This window comes from Carlito syrichta, unplaced genomic scaffold (genome assembly GCF_000164805.1).
Source record: "Carlito syrichta isolate Samal-C Ts95f unplaced genomic scaffold, Tarsius_syrichta-2.0.1 Scaffold301545, whole genome shotgun sequence".
In the NCBI taxonomy this organism is placed as follows: domain Eukaryota; kingdom Metazoa; phylum Chordata; class Mammalia; order Primates; family Tarsiidae; genus Carlito; species Carlito syrichta.
Genome location: NW_007245641.1, coordinates 181467 through 201193, shown reverse-complemented (window position 1 = coordinate 201193; position 19727 = coordinate 181467). Strand labels below are relative to the sequence as shown.

The window sequence follows — 19727 nt, the reverse complement described above, 5'->3', positions numbered from 1 at the left end:
CAGGATGGGGCGTGGACACGGGTCTCAGCCTCCTCGCCCCGCGCCCGCCACAGCCGCAGGCCCCTACGCCTGTCTCCGTGGTCGCGCCCCTTCCCTTCTTGAAAGCCCAACAAGACCAGGTATCCCTTGGAGTCTGCCCTTGGAGTCTGCCTTCCAGCCAAGAGGAGGCTCTTCCTCACACTCGGGGTTCCTCCCCTGGCGCGCCAGCCCTCCCTCCCGCCACCCTCACCTGGAGAAGGAGGATTTCTCTTGTCTGCCACACAGAACAAGACGCGGGGGCCTCCTGCATTGCCCTGGCGGGGGCTGGATGTGGGGCTCGCCCAGGGAGGGGGCACAGCGCACCGCGGCCTTGGCATCCCTGCTCCCGTTTCTGGAGCCCTCAGACGCTCCAGGTACCTCAAGAGCTTGACTTTCATCGGTCCGAAACAATCCGGCGAGGGGGTTCCGGGATGACCCTCGTTTGACAACGAAAGTGAGGGACGGAGGTTTGTCAACTGCAGGGCTGTGCAGATGCTGTGGTGTAGAGAAGACTCGGCGGTGGGGGGGCAATCATTTCGTCCTGTGTTCAAAGTCCTGTGTGTGCTGGGCGGAACCATGGACACTAGGGGCCGTGCAAGGAGAAAAAAGGGATATCTGGTCTCATGAAAAGGATCCAGACAGCCAGGCACAGTGGCTCTTCTGTGATCTGGTCACTTTGAGAGGCTGAGGGGGGAGACAGGACTGCTTGGGCCCGGGAGTTCAAGACCGGCCCAGGAAACAAAGTGAGACCCCCGTCTCTATTAAAAAAAAACAATGAGCTGGGTGTGGTGGTGCATACCTGTAGTCCCAGCTACTCAGGAGGCTGAGGCAGGAGGATTCCTTGAGCTCAGGAATTTCAGGCTGCAGTGAGCTATGGTTATAGCACGGCACTCCAGCCTAGGTGACAGAGCGAGACCCCGTCTCGATAAATAAATAAATAAATGACACAAACATAAAACATCTGCAAATAAGTTGTCAGCAAGAAGTAAAGCTGTAGACCGGACGCAGTGGCTTAAGCCTGTAATCCCAGCACTTTGGGAGGCCGAGGCGAGAGGACTGCCTGAGCCCGTGGGTTTGAGACCGGCCTGGGCAACCTGGTGAGACCTTGTTTCTACAATAAATAAAAAAATAACCTGGGTGTGGTAGCATGTGCCTGAGGTTCCAGCTGCCTGGAAGACTGAAGCGAAAGGATCGCCTGAGCCCAGCAGGTCGAGGATGCAGTGGCTGTGAGCGTGCCAAAAAAAAAAGTCAAGCTGTAATTGAAATGAAGTTTATGGCCAGCAAAGGGAGAAGAGAGATAAATCAATTAGGTGATGATCCAACACATAGTTGAGTACCTACTACGTGCCAGGCACTGTTGTCAATACTGGGGATACTGAAGTGAACAAAACACACAAATCCCTGCCTTCAGAGCAGCGAGCGCCCAAGTCCAACCCCGCGGGACCCTGGCGAGCCACAGACACAGGTTCAGCAGGCCTGGGGGCCTGAGGCTCTGTGTTGCTAACAGATGCCCTGGGAATGCGGACTCCGGACTCCACTGTTCTGAGATCGACCTGTGGAGTCACTGCCAAAGGAGGGATGTGAACTGGCCCAAAGCCGGGGGAGAGAGGCACTTGGGGAGGAGGCTGAAAGACACCTACGGAACTGGGGCATCCGGCACCTCCACCAGACCATCAGCCGGCCGTGCCGTCAGTGTCTTCGTGCCCCTGACATCTGAGCTCGGCGCTTGGAAGAGGCAGCACGCTGCAGCCTGTGCTGGAGGAGATGGCGCCGGCCTCGAGTCAGCTCTCCTGGAGGCTACCATACTGACTACACGGGTCTGACCACCGGACTGCAGGCAAGTGCCATGTTCTGCAGTCTTGGAGCAGTTCCTTAGTGGGGCCAAGATGGTAACAGAGAAGCTTATTTCCCAACCTAGATACTGAACAGATGTTTCCCACGCTCGGTGAGGATGCAGCAAGGACCTACGTGGGCTGCAGTGGAGTGGATTTAAGTCAGACCACAGGAAGGACTTTCTTGCCAGAGTTTGGCCTGCCCCACTCCAGACTGTCTCATGAGGGCTGGATTATTGGTCTCCCGTTCCCATCCAACCCCCCTCCCTCAAGCCCCAGTAAAAAAAACAAACACCCATTGCCTAGAGCAGAGCTCTGGGGCTGAACGGGGAAGCAGAATGGTGGTGAGACAGGGACAGGCTCCAACTCCAACTGTCTTGATTCTCCAAACAAAGCACCGCAGCAGTGGGTGTAACTCGGCTGTGCGTCAGGCAGCCCTTCCGGCCTGGCCCGGCCTGGGGTGTTTATTTTGTTTGTTCCTGGAAGCTGTTGCCCTGATGGACAGTGCTGGGGACGCTGATTCCGTGGGATTTGTGAGCGGAGGGCCACCCTCTCCCCCCTCCCCCGGGACAGATGGGCCCCATCAGCCCGCTGAGTTACCGAAGAGGCAAGCACCAGCCCTCCTTGTGTTTGTTTGAGCTGGTGTCACCAGTGGTGATCCAGTCTGCGGGTGAGGGCCGGCTGTGGGAATGCGGGGGCCGGGGGGGGGGACAGACACGAGCTGGGGCCAGCTCACTTTCCCTCCCCCCCAGCTGCCCGCCCTTCTCACCCGCTTCTGGACCCACTTGGGGACTGTTCCCAAACCGTGGACTCATCCACGGCGCAGACCAAGGCTTTTTTGTCTGCAGCGGCAGCTGCTCTCCACGGCCCCCACCTGTCCAGAAGAGGGGAGAGAGGGCGTCCCTCTGATGTGCTTTGGACTGGAGAATGGAAAATCCCCAGCAAGTCGAGGAAGGTGCTAGGGTTGGAGCCACAGCAAGGAGTGCTCTTCCCGAGGCTGTGCGGAGCCCAGGGCTGTGGGTGTTTGGTGCTGAGAACACACTGCCTTGATAAACCGGAGGGTGACTGGCAGCCCGCCCGTTCTTCAGTTGTCCATCGCAATTGCTCTTCTTGTAACTTCATGTTGAGCAGACTGGGGCCCTGTCACTTCGGTCGCCCTGTCACTTCATCTTGACCCACTGCCATTGGCCCATGCAGGTCTGTCCAGGACATCTTGCCTTAGAGGCTGGGGAGGATGATTTTAAAAGGTGCATTACAGAGGCCCTGGGCCTGGACATAAAGGCATAAGGAGGACAGCTGGCGCTTCCTCCCGGACCTCAGGCTGGGAATGAGGACTTGGCTGCAGGGGTCTGACAAGAGCTGTCAACATTGCTCACAATGGCCCGTGTCTGCTCCCCCCAACCCCCAGCCCCTCCCCCCCACGGCCAAACCATCCTTTCAGGGACCAGCCACGCAGGACTTCCCTCTTTCGTGGGGCTGTAAGAGTGTTGTCTCAGACCCTTGTCTGGTTAGTTTATTTTTCCACGAGGCCCTTCATGTGTATTAAATAAACATACACAGGTTTGTGTGACATGCCCACAGCTTCTGTGTACGTGACACATGCCTGTGTTCTGGGAGTTGAGTCACTCTGGCCTTTGGCTGGGGGACTGGTGACTCTCTGCAACCGCATCCCTGTTCTCCGGAGCTCGTGGGGAATGCTTCCCCTGTCAGCTTCAGGGAATGGGGCCTGGGGCTGGGGGAAGGAGTCTTTTCAGGGTCTGGATGCCAAACCCCACCCCTCCCGCCTCCCTCCCCTCCTGAGGCAGAACGAGAGCTGGATGCTGACAGGGCCGTCTCCACCTTGCAGGTACATCGGGGCACTGGGGGCCCGAGTGATCTGTGACAACATCCCTGGGCTGGTGAGCCGGCAGCGGCAGCTGTGCCAGCGCTACCCAGACATCATGCGCTCGGTGGGCGAGGGCGCCCGAGAGTGGATTAGAGAGTGCCAGCACCAGTTCCGCCACCACCGCTGGAACTGCACCACGCTGGACCGGGACCACACCGTCTTCGGCCGCGTCATGCTCAGAAGTAGGGGTCTTTCCACCTCGCGCTGGCTCCTTCCCTTTGCTATGCTTGGGGTGGTGAGTGGGAAGAACAGGCGAGATCTCTCCGCTCCGCCCCACCTGTGACGTCATAATCAGAGAACCGTCGTGGGCGACACCCAGCATACAGTGAGGAACAGACGCCCGGTACCGCAGACTTGCAGGCAGGAAACCTTGGAATCCCAGGGCTCAGGGAAGACTTTTCCCAGTACCTCCATCTTTCTCTCGCACTCTTCTGCCCTCCCAGTCCCTGTGTGGGGGTCTTCCTTGCTCTGTGAGGCTGAGGTCTAGGAAGAGGTTCTCTGTTCTTCTCACCACCATCACTATTGTCACCCCAACACTACAGTAATGGGAACAAGAGAGAAACGGAAAGGTGATGTGTAAATGTTTGGAGCGGCAGTGGCCTGGCCCCAGCTCAGCAAAAAAGCTAAGCCAAGCTGGACGGTACACCAAGAGCCAGGGCATGAGATGGAAATCCGGAGGTGTCAGGCTTGCGGGTGACCACTCATGGGTCCTTGAGAGCAGGGAGGGAAGGAGAGCTGGCCACAGGCGGCATGTCTCTCTCCAGGCAGGCTGCCCCGGGCTGGGGTCTCCGCTGTGGGGAACTGTCCAGCAGGTGGGCTGAAAAGGCCTGGAATGCAGGCTCAGGCGGGCTTAGCGGAGCCCGTGCTGGGGCCCGGTGGGAGAGGATCATTCACCAGGAGGCTTTTCAATGGATGGCCACAGGGAATTTGGAAGGAAACAAGAGGACAGGTCAGCCCAAGAGGTCAGAGGCACAAAGAAGTGGATACAAGCAGTGAGGGCCAAGGGAGGAGTCGGTTACTCGGGAATGTTCCTGGAAGGGGAAGGGCGCTTTGGGCAAAGGGGGTGAAGGTGGATGCGCTGAGGAGGGGGAGAAGGGGGTTTCGGAGTCAGAGGCTATGTGGGCTGCAGAAGCAGGCACACGCAGGCCACTTCCTGAAACACACCTCTGCCTTCCTCTAGGTAGCCGGGAGGCAGCGTTCGTGTATGCCATCTCATCAGCAGGGGTGGTCCATGCCATCACTCGTGCCTGTAGCCAGGGTGAACTGAGTGTGTGCAGCTGTGACCCCTACACCCGTGGCCGACACCATGACCAACGTGGGGACTTTGACTGGGGTGGCTGCAGTGACAACATCCACTATGGTGTCCGTTTTGCCAAAGCCTTCGTGGATGCCAAGGAGAAGAGGCTTAAGGATGCCCGGGCCCTCATGAACTTACATAACAACCGCTGTGGCCGCACGGTCAGTCCTCATGTCTGTGTCTGTACATTCGTATTTGTTGGGGTGACCATTAAGTGTGAGCATGGACTAAATGTGAACGTGGAAGAGCTGATGGCTTCTGGATGATTCCAAAAGCCCCGGCGTCCTGGGACAGGGGCACTAAATGCAAGGGAGCTTGGGAATGCCTGGGCTCAAAAAGAGTCTACACACGTGGCAAGTAGCAAAAGGTCGATGAGAGAAGGAAAATAACTGTCTTCGTAGAGACTGAGAGGATAGGAGCTTGTTCTAGTCAGCGCGCTGGTATTCAAACACCTTCTATGTGCCAGTATCCAGCTGGAAAACGGCACACGATAGTAAGCGTGGTACCTGGCACTCCAAGATGTAGAAGCCAGGGGATGGGCAGGCACACTGTAGTCATGAACAGAGTCCAGTGGGCTCAGAGGAAAGCACTCTGGGTCCAGAAAGGTCTCCTGGAAGAAAAGCTTCTTGAACTTGGTCAGGAAGGACGGGTAGGATATGCTGTCTGAGGGAACAGCCGCGGGTTCACCCAGCCAGCCAGGGCCAGCGGATCACAGAGTACGCGTTCTTTTGGCCCGAGGATGAGTAAATCGTGTCCTGGCCTGCTGCCTCTCCCTCACCTGGCTTCCCCCTCCCCAGGCTGTGCGGCGGTTTCTGAAGCTGGAGTGCAAGTGCCACGGCGTGAGTGGTTCCTGTACTCTGCGCACCTGCTGGCGTGCGCTCTCAGACTTCCGCCGCACAGGTGATTACCTGCGGCGGCGCTACGATGGGGCTGTGCAGGTGACAGCCACCCAGGATGGTGCCAACTTCACAGCAGCCCGCCAAGGCTATCGCCGTGCCACCCGGACCGATCTTGTCTACTTTGACAACTCCCCAGACTACTGTGTCTTGGACAAAGCTGCAGGTCAGTAGGAAGGCAAGCAGGAACACGGAGTCCCAGCTCTTGGTTAATCGTGGTCTACTTGGTCTCGGGAGTTAGGGGAGGCGGTGCTGGGGGAGGAGTCAGTTTCCTCCTGGTCGTGAGGTTGACGACGCAGGCCTCTGTCCCCAGGCCCAGTGCTGCCCAAGCAGACAGGGTCACTCATCATCTTGAGGCCTGAGGCCACGTGTCACTTCTTTGTATCTCTAGCATCTGGTATACAGCAGACACTACACAATGAATGTTCAAATTAGTCATCTGGATGCCGGGTGTGGTGGCTCACGCCTGTAATCCCAGCACTTTGGGAGGCAGAGATGAGAGGACTGCCTGAGTCTAGGGGTTCGAGACCAGCCAGGGCAACTTGGCGAGACCTCGTATCGACAGTAAATCAAAACAATTAGCCAGGTGTGGTGGCGTGCATCTGTAGTCCCAGCTGCTCAGGAGGCTAAGGCAGAAGGATCGCCTGAGCTCAGGAGGTCAAGGCTGTGGTGAGCAGCCACTGCACTTCAGCCTGGGAGACAGAGGGAAACTCTGACTGGAAATAAAGAAATACATACATAAGTTACCTGGCTTCAGTTCTGAGCCATGTGTGGGCTACGCAAAAGCATAGGATACAGCCCTAAACCTTTGGCTCTTTGCAGTATAGCTAAAATAGTGAGATATATGATGGGCAGGCACATTCAACTGCAAGGAAATCAAGAAAGGGTTATTTGGAAATGCTCCTTGGAGTATCTGGGAATATCTGGATAACTAGGGAGAAAAGCGGGGGGTTATTCTCTGAACAGAGAATGGTAGGCAGGAAAGCATGTGGTCTGTTCCAGGGACAGAGTGCAGAACAATCTGATGGAGTAAGGGTTTCCAGTAAGGGAGATGAAAGCTGGAGAGATGTCCTTGAAAGGCTTTGTCCAGTGTGCTACCATTGAAGATTCTAGAATGGAGTTGGGAATGAAAGGCAAGAGGAGATCCCTACCAAAGCAGGCAAAGCAACACGTGGCTGGTAGCAGATGGTTGGTAGCAAGCTGCAGATGTCTGTTTTTCAGTTTGTCCAGACGTTTGTGGTAGATTTCTTGGGGATGCTGGAAGGTGATGTGACATTTCCCCAAGGACGTGAAGTGACCATCCTGGCTCATGTTTCTGGTTCAGATAGGTTAAACTAGGAACAACATGCAATGCAACAGAACTGCTCCTCCCCTGGTGACTGTCATGGGCTCCCAGACTTTTTTATGCAGACTCAACACTCAGGACTTGGGAACGGTAGAGCCAAAAACCTTAGCTGTCTTTGGGACTGGTTGCTTTCACCTATCACTGTCATTCCTGGAGAGTCAAGTGGCTTGGAGAAAAACTGGGCACAGAAACATGATGGGGCTGTATCCAAGTAACAAAGAAAGTAGACTGTCTACTTTGTAGGGTGCTACAAGGAAAAATGCTGGGAATCCTTCTGATTCTCTGGGTGATTTCCTACTGGGGGTATGTTTTCTTGTCATGCAGTCTAGTTCAGGGAGTTGCTCTCTGTATGCTTAGAAATAACTACCTAACATCTGAGGTGTAAGCCTACACTCTTGTACTGAAAATGTACATTTGGGGAAGGATCTCTGGAGTTAGGAGGGAGAGTAAGTCATATGTGTGTTGGTTTTTCTCAAAGGCATAAAATTAGGTCTCATAAACCCCAAAGTGGGGCCTGGAATTCAAAGAGTAGAAGTCATTCCAGAAGGGAATATGGACCCAGGAATTCCCTCCAACGTAGCACCGTCCAATTGCACTTTCTGTGATTATGGAAATGCTCCCATGTCCATATGCTCTAACACGGTAGCAACTAGCCACATGTGATTACTGAGTCATTGAAACATAGCGAGTGTCTGGGTGTGGTGACTCAAGCCTGTAATCCCAGCACTCTGGGAGGCTGAGGTGAGAGGATTGCCTGAACCCAAGGGTTTGAGACCAGCCTGGACAACTTGGTGAGGCCTTGTCCCTACAATAAATAAAAAAAATTAGCCAGGCGTGATAGCGCACACCTGTAGTTCCAGCTACTTGGAAGACTAAGGCGGAAGGATCGCCGGAGCCCAGCAGGTCGAGGCTGCGGTGGCCGGGAGTGGCCACTACACTCCAGCCTGGGCGACAGAGTGAGACTCCAACTCAATAAAGAAAGAAAGAAAGAAACAAACAAACAAACACAGCTAGTATGGCCAAGGAACTACATTTTTTAGTTTATTTAATGTTCATGAATTTAAATGTAAAAGACCATAGGCGTATGTGGCAAGTGGCTGCTACACTGGACAGCACAGCTCCAGAGAGCAGAAAAGGCATCTAGTCCACAAGAGAAGGACTTGAGACCCAGCTCCTGGAGTTAGGAGATGACGTCCAGAGTAGACCAAGTCGACACACACGCCACAGAAGTGGCCTCCGGGCATTTGGGATTGTGGACTCCATCACCAAAAAAATGGTGGGCGTGTACCTCCACTGTATACGTATCTACATCCCACCCTATGAGTAGGCATATTATAAAATGCACATAAAATATATTGTAAGTTGATGAGATTAAAAAAATAGAAGTTCCAGCATTTTCTTTCCACATTCCCATGGAATGAAGATGCCACTCTCCTTCTTGATCCCCGTGCTAGTCACCTTCCCATCTCTGGATCCCTCTTCATAAGGGAAGGACTGAGTAGGTACTCCAGGCCTGACCCAATCCAAATGTCTGTGGATTTTATGATCTGTTGGAAGGATCTCTCTTCCTGAAAGTAGTCAGAATGAGATCCTACGCATTCCCTGTGCAGGGGGGAGACATCTTCTCTGCCCTTCAAGAGTTCCCAATGTAAGGGGATAAGGTAAGGAATACCTTAGGGATAGGGCTGCAGCCAGTCAGGTTCATCTGTTCACCTCCTCAGATGGACAGAGATCATAGATATAACATAATTATCTACTAAGTTAGATGGTGTTACAATGTCCATTTTCATAAGAGAAAACTAGAGCCCATTTTCAGATAAGAAACTAAGTTAATGTCTAATTTTGTCTAAATCACACCGCTAAGTAGTGGCAGAACTGGGATTTGAATCCATTCTTCCCTGTACGGTACAATTAAATACAAAGTAAGATCCAAAATACTAACAAATGGTAGCAGAATCAGAGTTGTGGCAAGATTTCTTAGAAGAGATAATTACAGGCTATGATTTTTTTTTTAATATGGAAAATTTCAAATACAGAGAACCCTCACCTAGCTTTAACAATTATAAACTTCTTTCTTTTTTTGAGTTGGAGTCTCACTGTGTCGCCCAGGCTGGAGTGCAGTGGCATGCTCACCAAGGTCACTGCAGCCTTGACCTTCTGGTCTCAGGCAATCCTTCTGCCTCAGCCTCCCAAGTAGCTGGAACTACAGGCGTGTGCTACCACACCTGACTTTTTGATTTACTGTAGAGACGAGGTCTCGCCAAGTTACCCAGGCTTGTCTCAAACCCCTGGGCTTAGGGAATCCTCTCACCTTGGCCTCCCAAGGTACTGGAATTACAAGCTGAGCCACCACACCCAGCCAATTATACCTATTTTAATATTAGATTCGGAGGCTGGGCACAGTGGCTCACATCTATAATCCCAGTACTTTGAGGTAGGAGGACTGCTTGAGTCCAGAAGATTGAGACCAGCCTGGGCAACATAGCAAGACCTCATCTCTGCAAAACAAGTCAAAAAAAATTTAGCTGGGCATGGTTGCACATGGCAGTAGTCCCAGCTCGAAAAAATTAAGATTAAAGAAAGTAAACCAATAAAAAATAAAAATTAAGGTTAGATTCTGAAAAGGACATGGAGATGTGTATCGGCAGGGAAGGAGTTTCAGGTGAAGTCAATGGCCTTTGTGGAGTCTTGATGGTGGGAAGAAATAAGCCTGGTGCAGAGGGCAGTGAGATGAGCATTTTAGCTAGTGGGTGTATTTTCGGAATAAGGGATGTTTTATGGCTTCCTTCGGAGAAGGTGGGTGAGAGGGCCCAGAGCTGTTGAAGTGAGAGGTATCTTGGTTTTTTCTTTCTGTTCCCCAACCCAGGCTCCCTAGGCACCGCAGGCCGTGTCTGCAGCAAGACATCTAAAGGAACAGACGGCTGTGAAATCATGTGCTGTGGCCGAGGGTATGACACGACTCGAGTCACCCGTGTCACCCAGTGTGAGTGCAAATTCCACTGGTGCTGTGCTGTGCGGTGCAAGGAGTGCAGAAACACTGTGGACGTCCATACCTGCAAGGCTCCCAAGAAGGCAGAGTGGCTGGACCAAACTTGAACACACGGATACCTCTCTCCTCCCTTCACTTCAAGCCTCCCGACTCAAAAGCACAAGATCTTTGCATGCTCACCTTCCTCCACCCTCCACCTGGGCTGCTACAGCTTCTATTTAAGGACTTGGAGAGTAACCCAGAAGGACCGTGGTGTCCTGGCTGGCTTCTTAGCCCCAGGAAGGAGTTGGCAGGGGACATAAGCAGCAGCACCTCCCTGACTTCCCCCTCTGGAGGTCTGGCAGGAAAGTAGAGGAGATAGGGGGTCTTCAGAGTCATGTGAGTTGCACTACAGAACCTAGGCGAGGCTCGTTTTTCCTTTCCTTGCACTGGCTTCCTGATGCTTCCTGGGCGTGCAAGAGGAAGGGTACCTAGAGAGAGCTTCCTTTTCTTTCTGCCTGGCTGAAGTTAGATGGGACAGGGATGAGACTGCATGTCCCTTCCCTGGAGTCAGTTTAAGCAGACTGCCTGGCACCGGAAGAAAAGCTTAGGCTACAACATTCTTCTATTAGAGAAAGCCTAAGATTGCTAGATGAGAGTTAGCCGTAGTGGAAAGGTTCCATTCACAGGCTCAGATGTTTATCAACTGCTGTGTTTTGTAGGGGGGAAAAAAATCAGACAAAAACCATACAAACACACATTCATTCATTCCTCTCCTTTTCAAGCTATGTCAGACAGCATTGCCTCTTTTGCTCAGGTGCTGCCTGTTCAAACTGAAGTGGCGTGTGGTGGTTCCCATGGCTTAACAGATCATTAGAACACCCTGGAACACTTATAAGATAGAGCAATTTAGTAGGTCTGGCTAGGCCTTGAGCCTTTTGTTTTTTCAATGCATTACTCTGGAGGTGAGCCAGGTTTGAGACACGCTGCGTAAAAGACAGGCAACGCATGGAGGGTGGAGATGGTAAGCACGTGTCATCTCAAAACCCCCCCCCACCCCACCTCCGCCCCGAGGCATCAGTGTGCACAAGGCAGGTGAGAATCCCTGGCTTCCGTGATTCTTTAGGAAAGGATCTCAGCCTTGGAAGCTGGGAGCAGGAGCCAGCAGCTACAGCAGGACAGAGAGTGGGGCTTGGGGCCAAAGTGGTAACCGGTGTTGAAGGTCGCCTCCCCCATTTACTCAACAAATCTTTATTTAGAGACTCTCTGAGTCCTGGTGATTATTATTGTTCACTCCACATTTGGCTTAGCAAGGGGAGGGCTCCCTCTACACTACCACCCGTTTGCAGCAGTGGCGTCTCCGGAGATAGCAGGCTTACTAGGCGGGGTGGGGAGGACACAAGTCCCCAAAACTTTGATGCCCTATTTTTATGTGACTTGGGCAGGGCTCATCTCTTGCCTGTTGATATTTTAAAGCAGCAGAGTGGTGCAGAAATTTGCAGTTGTGACAGAACTGGGTTAAAAATCACAGCTTTGCCACTTGCTTTCAATATTTTGAGAAAGGTACCTAAATTCTCCGAGCTTCACTTCAAGAGCTTCTGTTTTCTCATTCGTAAAACGAGGATCTAGCCTACCTCAGTTTTAATTATGCTCCAAATTCCAGCCAATGGATAGTCTTCACCCAGGCCTCGGACCGGGTTAGCCTGTCATGACTTCTCAAAGCCTTCAGTTTAGGACTGTGAAGTATTCACAACAGGCTGCAGATTCAGGGCCCACAAAAGGAATTCTGGATATAGGCCCCTTTCCTTTCCTGAGTTCCTCTCCAACATCCCTTGGGGTCCTCACATGTTTTTGAAGCAGCTTCGCTCTGCTTAGGCTGCAGGAGGCTGGGGGAGCCAAAGCTCTGGGCCACGGGGGCAGATTTATTTGGATGATAGGACTAATATTTGTGTAACCTGCTGAGACCTGTGTGGGAGAGTTTAGGGTGGTTTTTCTTTTGGTGAGGGGATTTGCTCCAGTTTCACATCCATTAACACAAAACATGAGCTAGTCAGGGCCCTTGTGGTTTGCGGCAAGGGGATGCCTGTGGAGAAGTGGGACTGAGTGAGTCAGGCTGGGGGAATGCCTTGAGGAGTGGAGTCGACTGGATAACGGATGAGCCAACGGTGGGATCAGGGAGGGGGTAATGGGAGGGGAAAAAAAGGCTTCTGACGTCGTGAGCTGGATTAAAAGGAGGAAAGCTTTGGGGGTGGTAGGGAGGTAAGGGGCCATGGTCAGTGAGAACTCAAGGATGGGGCTGAATGAATTTACAAAAGGGTGTGGCCTCGTATGCCAGGCTGCTGGGAAGAGCTCAGGTCCTGGCTAGCCCTTGGCCTCAAGCACATCCAGGCGGCCGTGTTAAGTGATGACCTAGGCCTTCCACGGGAAGTCAACCCGAGTTAAAGCTGCCTGTTCCCTATCAGCTCGTCTGGTTTTTGGCCCTCGCCCTGTGGAAGGAAGTGCACCTCTTCCCCGGGCTCCAGATTCTAGCTCCTAAAGATGCGAGTTCTGCAATTCCCTATAGTTGGCGAGGAGAAGAGCAAGCCCTCCAGAGAGCAGCATGTTTGAAGATTAAGGGGAATAAGCAAGAGAAGGAGACGGCCATTCGAGCCTGCTTCAGAGGTTGTGTGGCCCAAGAAGGAATGATGGCCAAGCAAGGAGTTCCTCTAGTCCTTGGCTTGCCTCTACATTCCGACTGGCTTTAGGCAACTGGCATCCGTTCCACACCGCACACACAGAAGCTGGTATTTGGAACGGGCAGCAAAGTGAGAGCTTCACCTGGCGCGGTCAGGGCTCCACTGCTCACTCTGCTTTCTGCCTGCTCCTCTGCTGTCCCTCCTGTGTGACAGGCTCTGTCCCCCGAGGCCAGCAGTGTCTTAGCTCCTTCTTCCCTTTCCCTCCCATTCCTCCTAGCTTTTGATACATTTTAGGTCTGATGTACTGTCAGTGTCACTTAGATAACAAAGTTAACGTAAGAGATACTCTGTCCTTTAAGGGTCTTAGACGGCACGTGACTGAAGTACCTCGGCTGCACAGCCTGGAGCCAGTTTTTCTTATGCAGAAGTAAGGATGTCAGGCTTAACTGGCCCTGCAGATAAGAGCCAACTTTTATTGTTACTAGTCCTAACGGCTCAAAGTGATGCTGGAAAAATGAAATCAGGGACATCAGATTAATTAAAAGAATCAAACCCTGCCTGTCCCTGAGGATCTGTTTGCAGAAAGTCTTGTAGGCCTCACTCGCGAACACTTGCGGCCTGTTTCTCTTTCTTCCTGTTGAGAGAGCAGTATCCTTGTTCTTTCCCTCCCCTTATCAAGAACACCAACCACGAAGTCTCTGCCAAGTTCTCAGACAGACTCAGGACATAAGTCTCTACGTGGCTTAATAGAAAAGAGATCATCAGGAATTTTTTCCTCTGCCTTTCTGAGGCTTTTTATTTAAATGCTCGCAGAAGCCCAAGCTGGCCAGGGAGAAGGGAGGACGCCAGGGAGAGTGTGTTTCTCATCCCTGGGAGGCACTCAGCCTAGCTCCTGCAGCCAAATTACAGCACCAGAGAACAATGCGATGCATTCCTGGGCAGGTCGGTGGGACCCTGGGCGCCTGGGCCTTGTGGAGAGAGGTGCCAGACACAGAGCGCTCCGTAAGCAATCCTGCAGAGCCGCCCCCTGGGTGCAGAAATGAAATACGGGAGAGCTTCACATTACACAGAGACCTGCAGCTCACACCTGGTTATTGATGGCCTTGGTGGAGGCCTCTGCCCCCACCCTCCACTTGGGAACTGCCTGCTACTTCGGGGGTTGGGCACCTTTGAAGCAGTGCTGCAAAACAAGAAAGGGATGCTTCCTTGTGCTGTCAGCCTGAGCACAACCGTGAGGTTACACACACGAATGCATAGATATGGACCCACACACAGCTTCTCTGAGACTGCGTGGGAGTTCTAGTCATCACCCTCTCCCCAACAATTAAAAAAGGCAACTAGATTTTTTTGATTCCGTCCTTCAAAAAGCATACTGGCAGGGTCGAGCTATTACCAAGGAATATTACAAAGCCACACTCTCAACACACAGGCACTGTTTGGTTCAGAACTCCCCTGGGAGGTGAGCTGGGGGGAGCAAAGGACGCAGAAAAGGCACGGAGAGACGGGATCAGCGGCAGAGAACGACCCCGAAGCAGAGTGGCTGAGACTGCTCTGCTTCCAAGGCTGGTTCATGTGGGAGCCGTGAGACATGCACCCTGCATGCTGTAAGCAGCGCCGTCTCCTATGCCTACGTAAGGTGTAACTGCCAAGCCTGCTGCTCATGACCTGTCGTTTTGAACTCTTACTGGGTTGGAAAACAGGACAACTCTGCATTCCAGGAATGATCCCCACAAGACAGAGGCACTGGAAGAGACCAAGCGGCAGCTTTATTAGGGCAAACGTGTCACAGTTGCTACATTGAACTGAGCTTTCCCAGAAGCTGTTCTTCTCTTTGGGTGATGGGCACATTTCTGACAAGAGCCAGCAAGGTGTCAGTAATATTCCTGTCTCTGACCTCAAAGGTACAAGGGATAGAAGAGAATGTATAAATGCATTTACCCGCTTTCCATCCGTGGCTTAAATAATCTCTGAGCATCTTTCTGGCTATTCTTCATTTACTTAAGATGTTTTAGTCATCCTGAACTTGAGAATGCAAGGTCAGCATTTTCCCCTTGGCCCCTAACTCTGAACTATCCTGGCTTAAACACTCCTTTATTCACTTCTACTCTCTCTATTAATCTGTGGAAAGAGCGGCTGGACATGGGAGTTCTCTCTCTAACAAGGAAGCCAAAATCTGGTGACTGCTTCAACCGTACCAACCTCTGTAAGCAGCTGGGACCAAACAGAAGGGCTGAGCTGAAAGAGGAAAAAAGGAAGACAGCTTCATGGACAGATGTCCCACTTGACAACATCCCAGGTGGGGATCCCCCAGAATAACAGTGATGTTCACAAAGGGTTTACATATACGTAATCCTCACAACAGCCCTGTGAGGTAGGGTTAATGTCGTTTTACAGATGCTTCAGAGGTTCAGTGATTTGTCCACGGTCTCAGGGACAGTGAGTGGCTCAGCCAGAACGCAAACCTAGATCTTCTGACTTCAAATCCTGTGTATTCTCCTCAAAGCCTGAGGATGCCCAGGGTTGGGGGCACCAGAGACCCAGCACCTTCAAAAAAGAAATTGATACAAAATATTCAAGCACTATAGGAGTCCCAGGACTGCCAGGAGAGTGTATCTGAGCAGAGTTTACAAAGGAGTAACCTAGGCCCTCCCGGACCTCATCAATGAATCTCCTTTTTGCCATTTTTGCCACTGTCACCACCAATACCACAAGATCACCATACAAAGTGTTCCACACTTGTTTTTATGTATTTATTGAGTAGGAGTCTCACTCAGTCACCCAGGCTGGAGTGCAGTGGCACACTACCAGCCACCGCAGCCTTAACCTGCTGGGCTCCGGTGATCCTTCTGCCTCAGCCTTCCAAGTAGCGGGAACTACAGGCACACACCAACACACCTGGCTAATTTTTTGATTTGTTGTAGAGATGGGGTCTCACCAAGTTGCCCAGGCTGGTCTCGAACCGGTGGGCTCAGGCAATCCTCTCACTTTGGCCTCCCAAAGTGCTGGGATTATTGGCGTGAGCCACTGTTCCCCGCCTGTGTTCTACATTTAAACACCTCTGGCTCCTAGTTCTTTCTATTCCTTTTTCCCCTCTTCAGATTAACATTACAATTTTTGTTTTAGTTTTATCTAGTTATTGTAGAGTGATGCTATATGTGTAGACAGAGTAGAAGTAGTCATGAGAAGCCATGAGAGGGAGTTATTAAGGCTTTGGGCTTTTAAAGTATGTATTTGAATTTCCTTTGAGACTTCTCCTTTTTAGAATGCTGTCAAGTCAGGCATGGTAGCCCATGCCTGTAATCCTAGCACTTTGGGAGGTGAAGGCGAGAGGATTGCCTGAAACCACAGGTTTGAGACCAGCCTGGGGAACACGGCAAGATGTCTCTACAATAAATCAAAAAGTTAGCCAGACATGGTGGTGCACACCTGTGGTTCCAGCTACTTGGAAGGCTGAGGCGGAAGGATCGCCTGAGCCCAGCAGTCAAAGCTTTGGTGGCCTTGAGTGTGCTACTGTAATCCAGCCTGGGTGAAACAGTGAGACTTCAACTCAAAAATAAAGACAAACAAATAAATAAAAATGCTGTCAACTCCTCGGTGAGGAAAGCAAGATCAGGGAATGAAGTGTCCTAGGAAACCGTCCTATCAGATGCCTACCCATGGCCCAACAAGGGTCCTGGCACCTCTAGCTGAGACAGGCAATTCGTCCACACCAAGGCAAAGGGTATCTACCCTGCAGAGACACCCCTGCGAGATGAGCAGACCAGAGATTTTTCACTTGATCAAAAACCGTTGCTGCTCTTAACCCCCCTTCCTACTCTCACTCTCATTCAATATCTGGACCTCGGTTTCGGTACAAGACAGTGAGAAAAAGCAGCTCCAAGAGAATGTGTGCGAGGGACCCTTCCCTGCCCAGTCCTGACACGCCTTCTGCCAGCAACAGCACAAGCCCATGCACACCCAGCTGTCCCCCTCCTGCACCCCAGCCGTGAAGGCGGAGGGGAAACTGCAGAACAGTATTCATCCATCACAGAGCTGGGTGCTACACTCCTGACCCGGGGCCCTGCTTGAGCTGGGGAAGGACACCTCATGGAAATAGCTACCGAGTCGGGCCTGCTCCCGGGCAGACCTTCCTTCTTGGTCCATCGATCTTGGCTCTCACTGCTCCCCCTGCTTCCCACCCCCGCTGCCTCCGCATGTGGGATCAGAAGTCATCATCTAAAGAATTCCACTGCTCACCTCCTGCATAGCAGCACAGCCCCATGAGGCCACACACCAGATGGAGGGGATAAAAGTACGAGGTCATGGCTTCTAGCAAGAGGCTTTTTCTTAAACTAACCCTGACTCCTGGAAGAGACGCAAAGCAGGAGAGTGTCGGGTGAGCTGCTGACGACAGCAGCTTCAGAAGGCTTGTGTAAAAAGGAAGGGAAAAGCAACCTGGCTTTCAGTGGAAATTTCCTGACTCCCATATCCGGGTCTACTCCTGGTCTCACGTCTTCTCCTTGAACGTGCCTAAGCAAAATGTAGAGACTGTCACACCAGAGGGCGAAATCCTTCCCGGTGCAGGGATCTAGTCACAGGCTGCCACACACATGCAGAGGTGGAGGCCAAGCCCTGAACACATGCCTGTTTCTCTGGGAATGTAACTGCGAAATAAAGGGAAATGGCATGGGAGGTGAACTAGAACTCTGGGAGACTGAGAAAGCCATCGGTAGGCCTTCAAAATGTTTGTGTATAATAAAGACCAGGAATGGAGGAAGATTAGCATTCCCAGAATCACTGTGCTTGCTGGATGACAATGTAAGGAAGAAATAATTACAAAGAAACAAAAGAGTTTAATGGACTGGAAAACAGTCCCAGAAAGAAGGAATTAGGTTAAATGAGATTAATCAGAGATGACTTTCTACAGGAGGTGATTTCTGAGTTGGATTTTAAAAAGATAAAGCACGAATCGGTTGAGGGCAGTCAGGGAAAGGCATTCTAAACAGAAGGAAGTGGTATGTGCTGAAACTCAGAAGCAAGAATGTGCAAGCAATATATAAGGAATTTCAAGCAAGTATATATTATACACACTGGGGGATTCAGAGAAATTAGAATGCTGAGATGGGGGCTTAAATAATGTGAGGAGACTGGAATCACCTAGTCTGTCAAATGGCTCAGAGTCCCCTGTAGAGCCACCCAGTATCTCGGTCTATGTCAATGAACACCAGGCGCCTATGGAAAAGCACAAGGATGAGTCCAATTGTTACAGATCCAGGGACTACAAAAGATCTACACTGTAAAGTTCAACAAAATGCTACGTATCATGAACTGCAGTTTCTTATCACTTCAGATTCTGAGCTAAGTAAGAGAGATCAAATATCCAGTCCAGAACTGTGATGCCTGGTCCTTGGAACACTGGACCTTCACGGCCAGCAGCTTCATCGTATCTGAAGTCAGTGAATAGGAGAGCTACGGAAGAGCTTTAGGAACTCCAGGGTCCAGAGCAGCAGCCACAGGAGGAAACAAATTCTGACTTTGTGATCTCCAGATAGGTATCTGGCTTCTTGAGTTTGCTGAAGGTAAAAACAGCTTCTATCATACTTCTTGACTAAACTTCCCTTAACTTTTGAGGTTAACAACCACAAGGGCAAGCCTGTTCTTCCACAGCAGTTGCCAAGAAGCCACTTTCAGAAGTGGGTCTGACCCCATGTGGCACTAAGAATATACTTTTCTTTTCTTTTTTTTGAGTTGGAGTTTCACTCAGTCACCCAGACTGGAGTACAGCGGCCACTCCCAACCACCGCAGCCTCAACCTGCTGGGCTCCGGCCATCCTTCCACCTCAGCCTTCCAAGTAGCTGGAACTACAGGCGCGCGCTACCATGTCCGTCTAATTTTTTTGATTTATTGTAGAGATGAGGTCCCGCCAAGTTGCCCAGGAGGGTCTTGAACCCGCGGGCTCAGGCAATCCACTCACCTCAGCCTCCCAAAGGTGCGGGATTACAGGCTGGACCACCGAGCCCGGCTCCCAGCCAATGTTGGATGTTCAAGGAAGGCCTATGAATGTGGCAGCTACTTTCATGTTACGCTGCTGAGGCCTGTCATCTGGTAGAGATGCTTCTAGAAAAGCTGAGAGCTTGGGTCGTCCACAAACTGGTTAGTGAGGAGGCCTGCAGTGGTATTTGCGGATCTTGATGCTTCACCATGGGGTAACTTACCAAGGGCATTTCGATCTCTGTCCAGGTGATATTGGGCACCGAAGACACAGGTTTCACCAGTGTTGTAGGAAAGAAGGGGTTGTAATGGCCTGTGGCCGCCAGGTACAAAGTCACAGCAATGTTGAAGGGCAGTGTGAAGACCGGGAGGTCCCACTTGTTGAAGATGGAATTCAAGGCACTAGACAGCACCGGGCTGGAGATGGGAGAGACAGAGGGTTATTCACTGGGCTCATCCTGAGGGTTACACGTCTCATCAGCTCTGGCCACTGTGCCATGCACTGCCCCTCTCCTGGGCAGAGTCATTTGGTTTCTTTGAGACTACTGGTCTGCTCTTCCTTTTTTGTTTTTATTTTTTTTAGAGATGAGGTCTTGCTATATTGCCTGGTCTTGGGCTCAAGCAATCCTCCTGCGTTGGCCTCCCAAAGTGCTGGAATTACAAACGTGAGCCACTGTACCCTGCCTCTACTGGTCTGTTGATCAGAGATTGGGAATAAGGTGTGCAGTTTAAGCTTATGACTTTGAGAAATAAATTTTAAAAATATTACAACTTATTTTGAATAAAATGCTTTATAAAGTAAATTAAACACTTCATTGTTTCTTAAAACTAAACAAACTG

The 19727-nt window shown here is 51.4% G+C and overlaps 2 protein-coding genes across 6 annotated transcripts in view; one reads left to right on the top strand and one right to left on the bottom strand.

Annotated features, from left to right (window-relative positions):
- Window positions 1-3669: 3669 nt before the first annotated feature.
- Window positions 3670-11156, top strand: WNT2B (Wnt family member 2B). Its single transcript, XM_008054849.1, has 4 exons — window positions 3670-3917; window positions 4916-5193; window positions 5830-6094; window positions 10140-11156. The coding sequence occupies exons 1-4, from the start codon at window positions 3791-3793 to the stop codon at window positions 10367-10369; spliced, it is 900 nt and encodes a 299-aa protein (XP_008053040.1). The 5' UTR covers window positions 3670-3790; the 3' UTR covers window positions 10370-11156.
- A 2528-nt stretch (window positions 11157-13684) lies between these two features.
- ST7L (suppression of tumorigenicity 7 like) overlaps window positions 13685-19727 on the bottom strand; it is a 92574-nt gene continuing 86531 nt past the window's right edge. For 4 of the 5 annotated variants that reach the window (XM_008054843.1, XM_008054844.1, XM_008054846.2 and 1 more), the window contains one exon: window positions 14664-15460. In XM_008054843.1, coding sequence (XP_008053034.1) covers window positions 15362-15460 — 99 coding nt within the window. In that variant the 3' untranslated portion in view covers window positions 14664-15361. Of the gene's footprint in view, window positions 15461-19727 lie in introns of all 5 variants that reach the window. The other variant, XM_008054845.2, reaches the window with a different exon arrangement.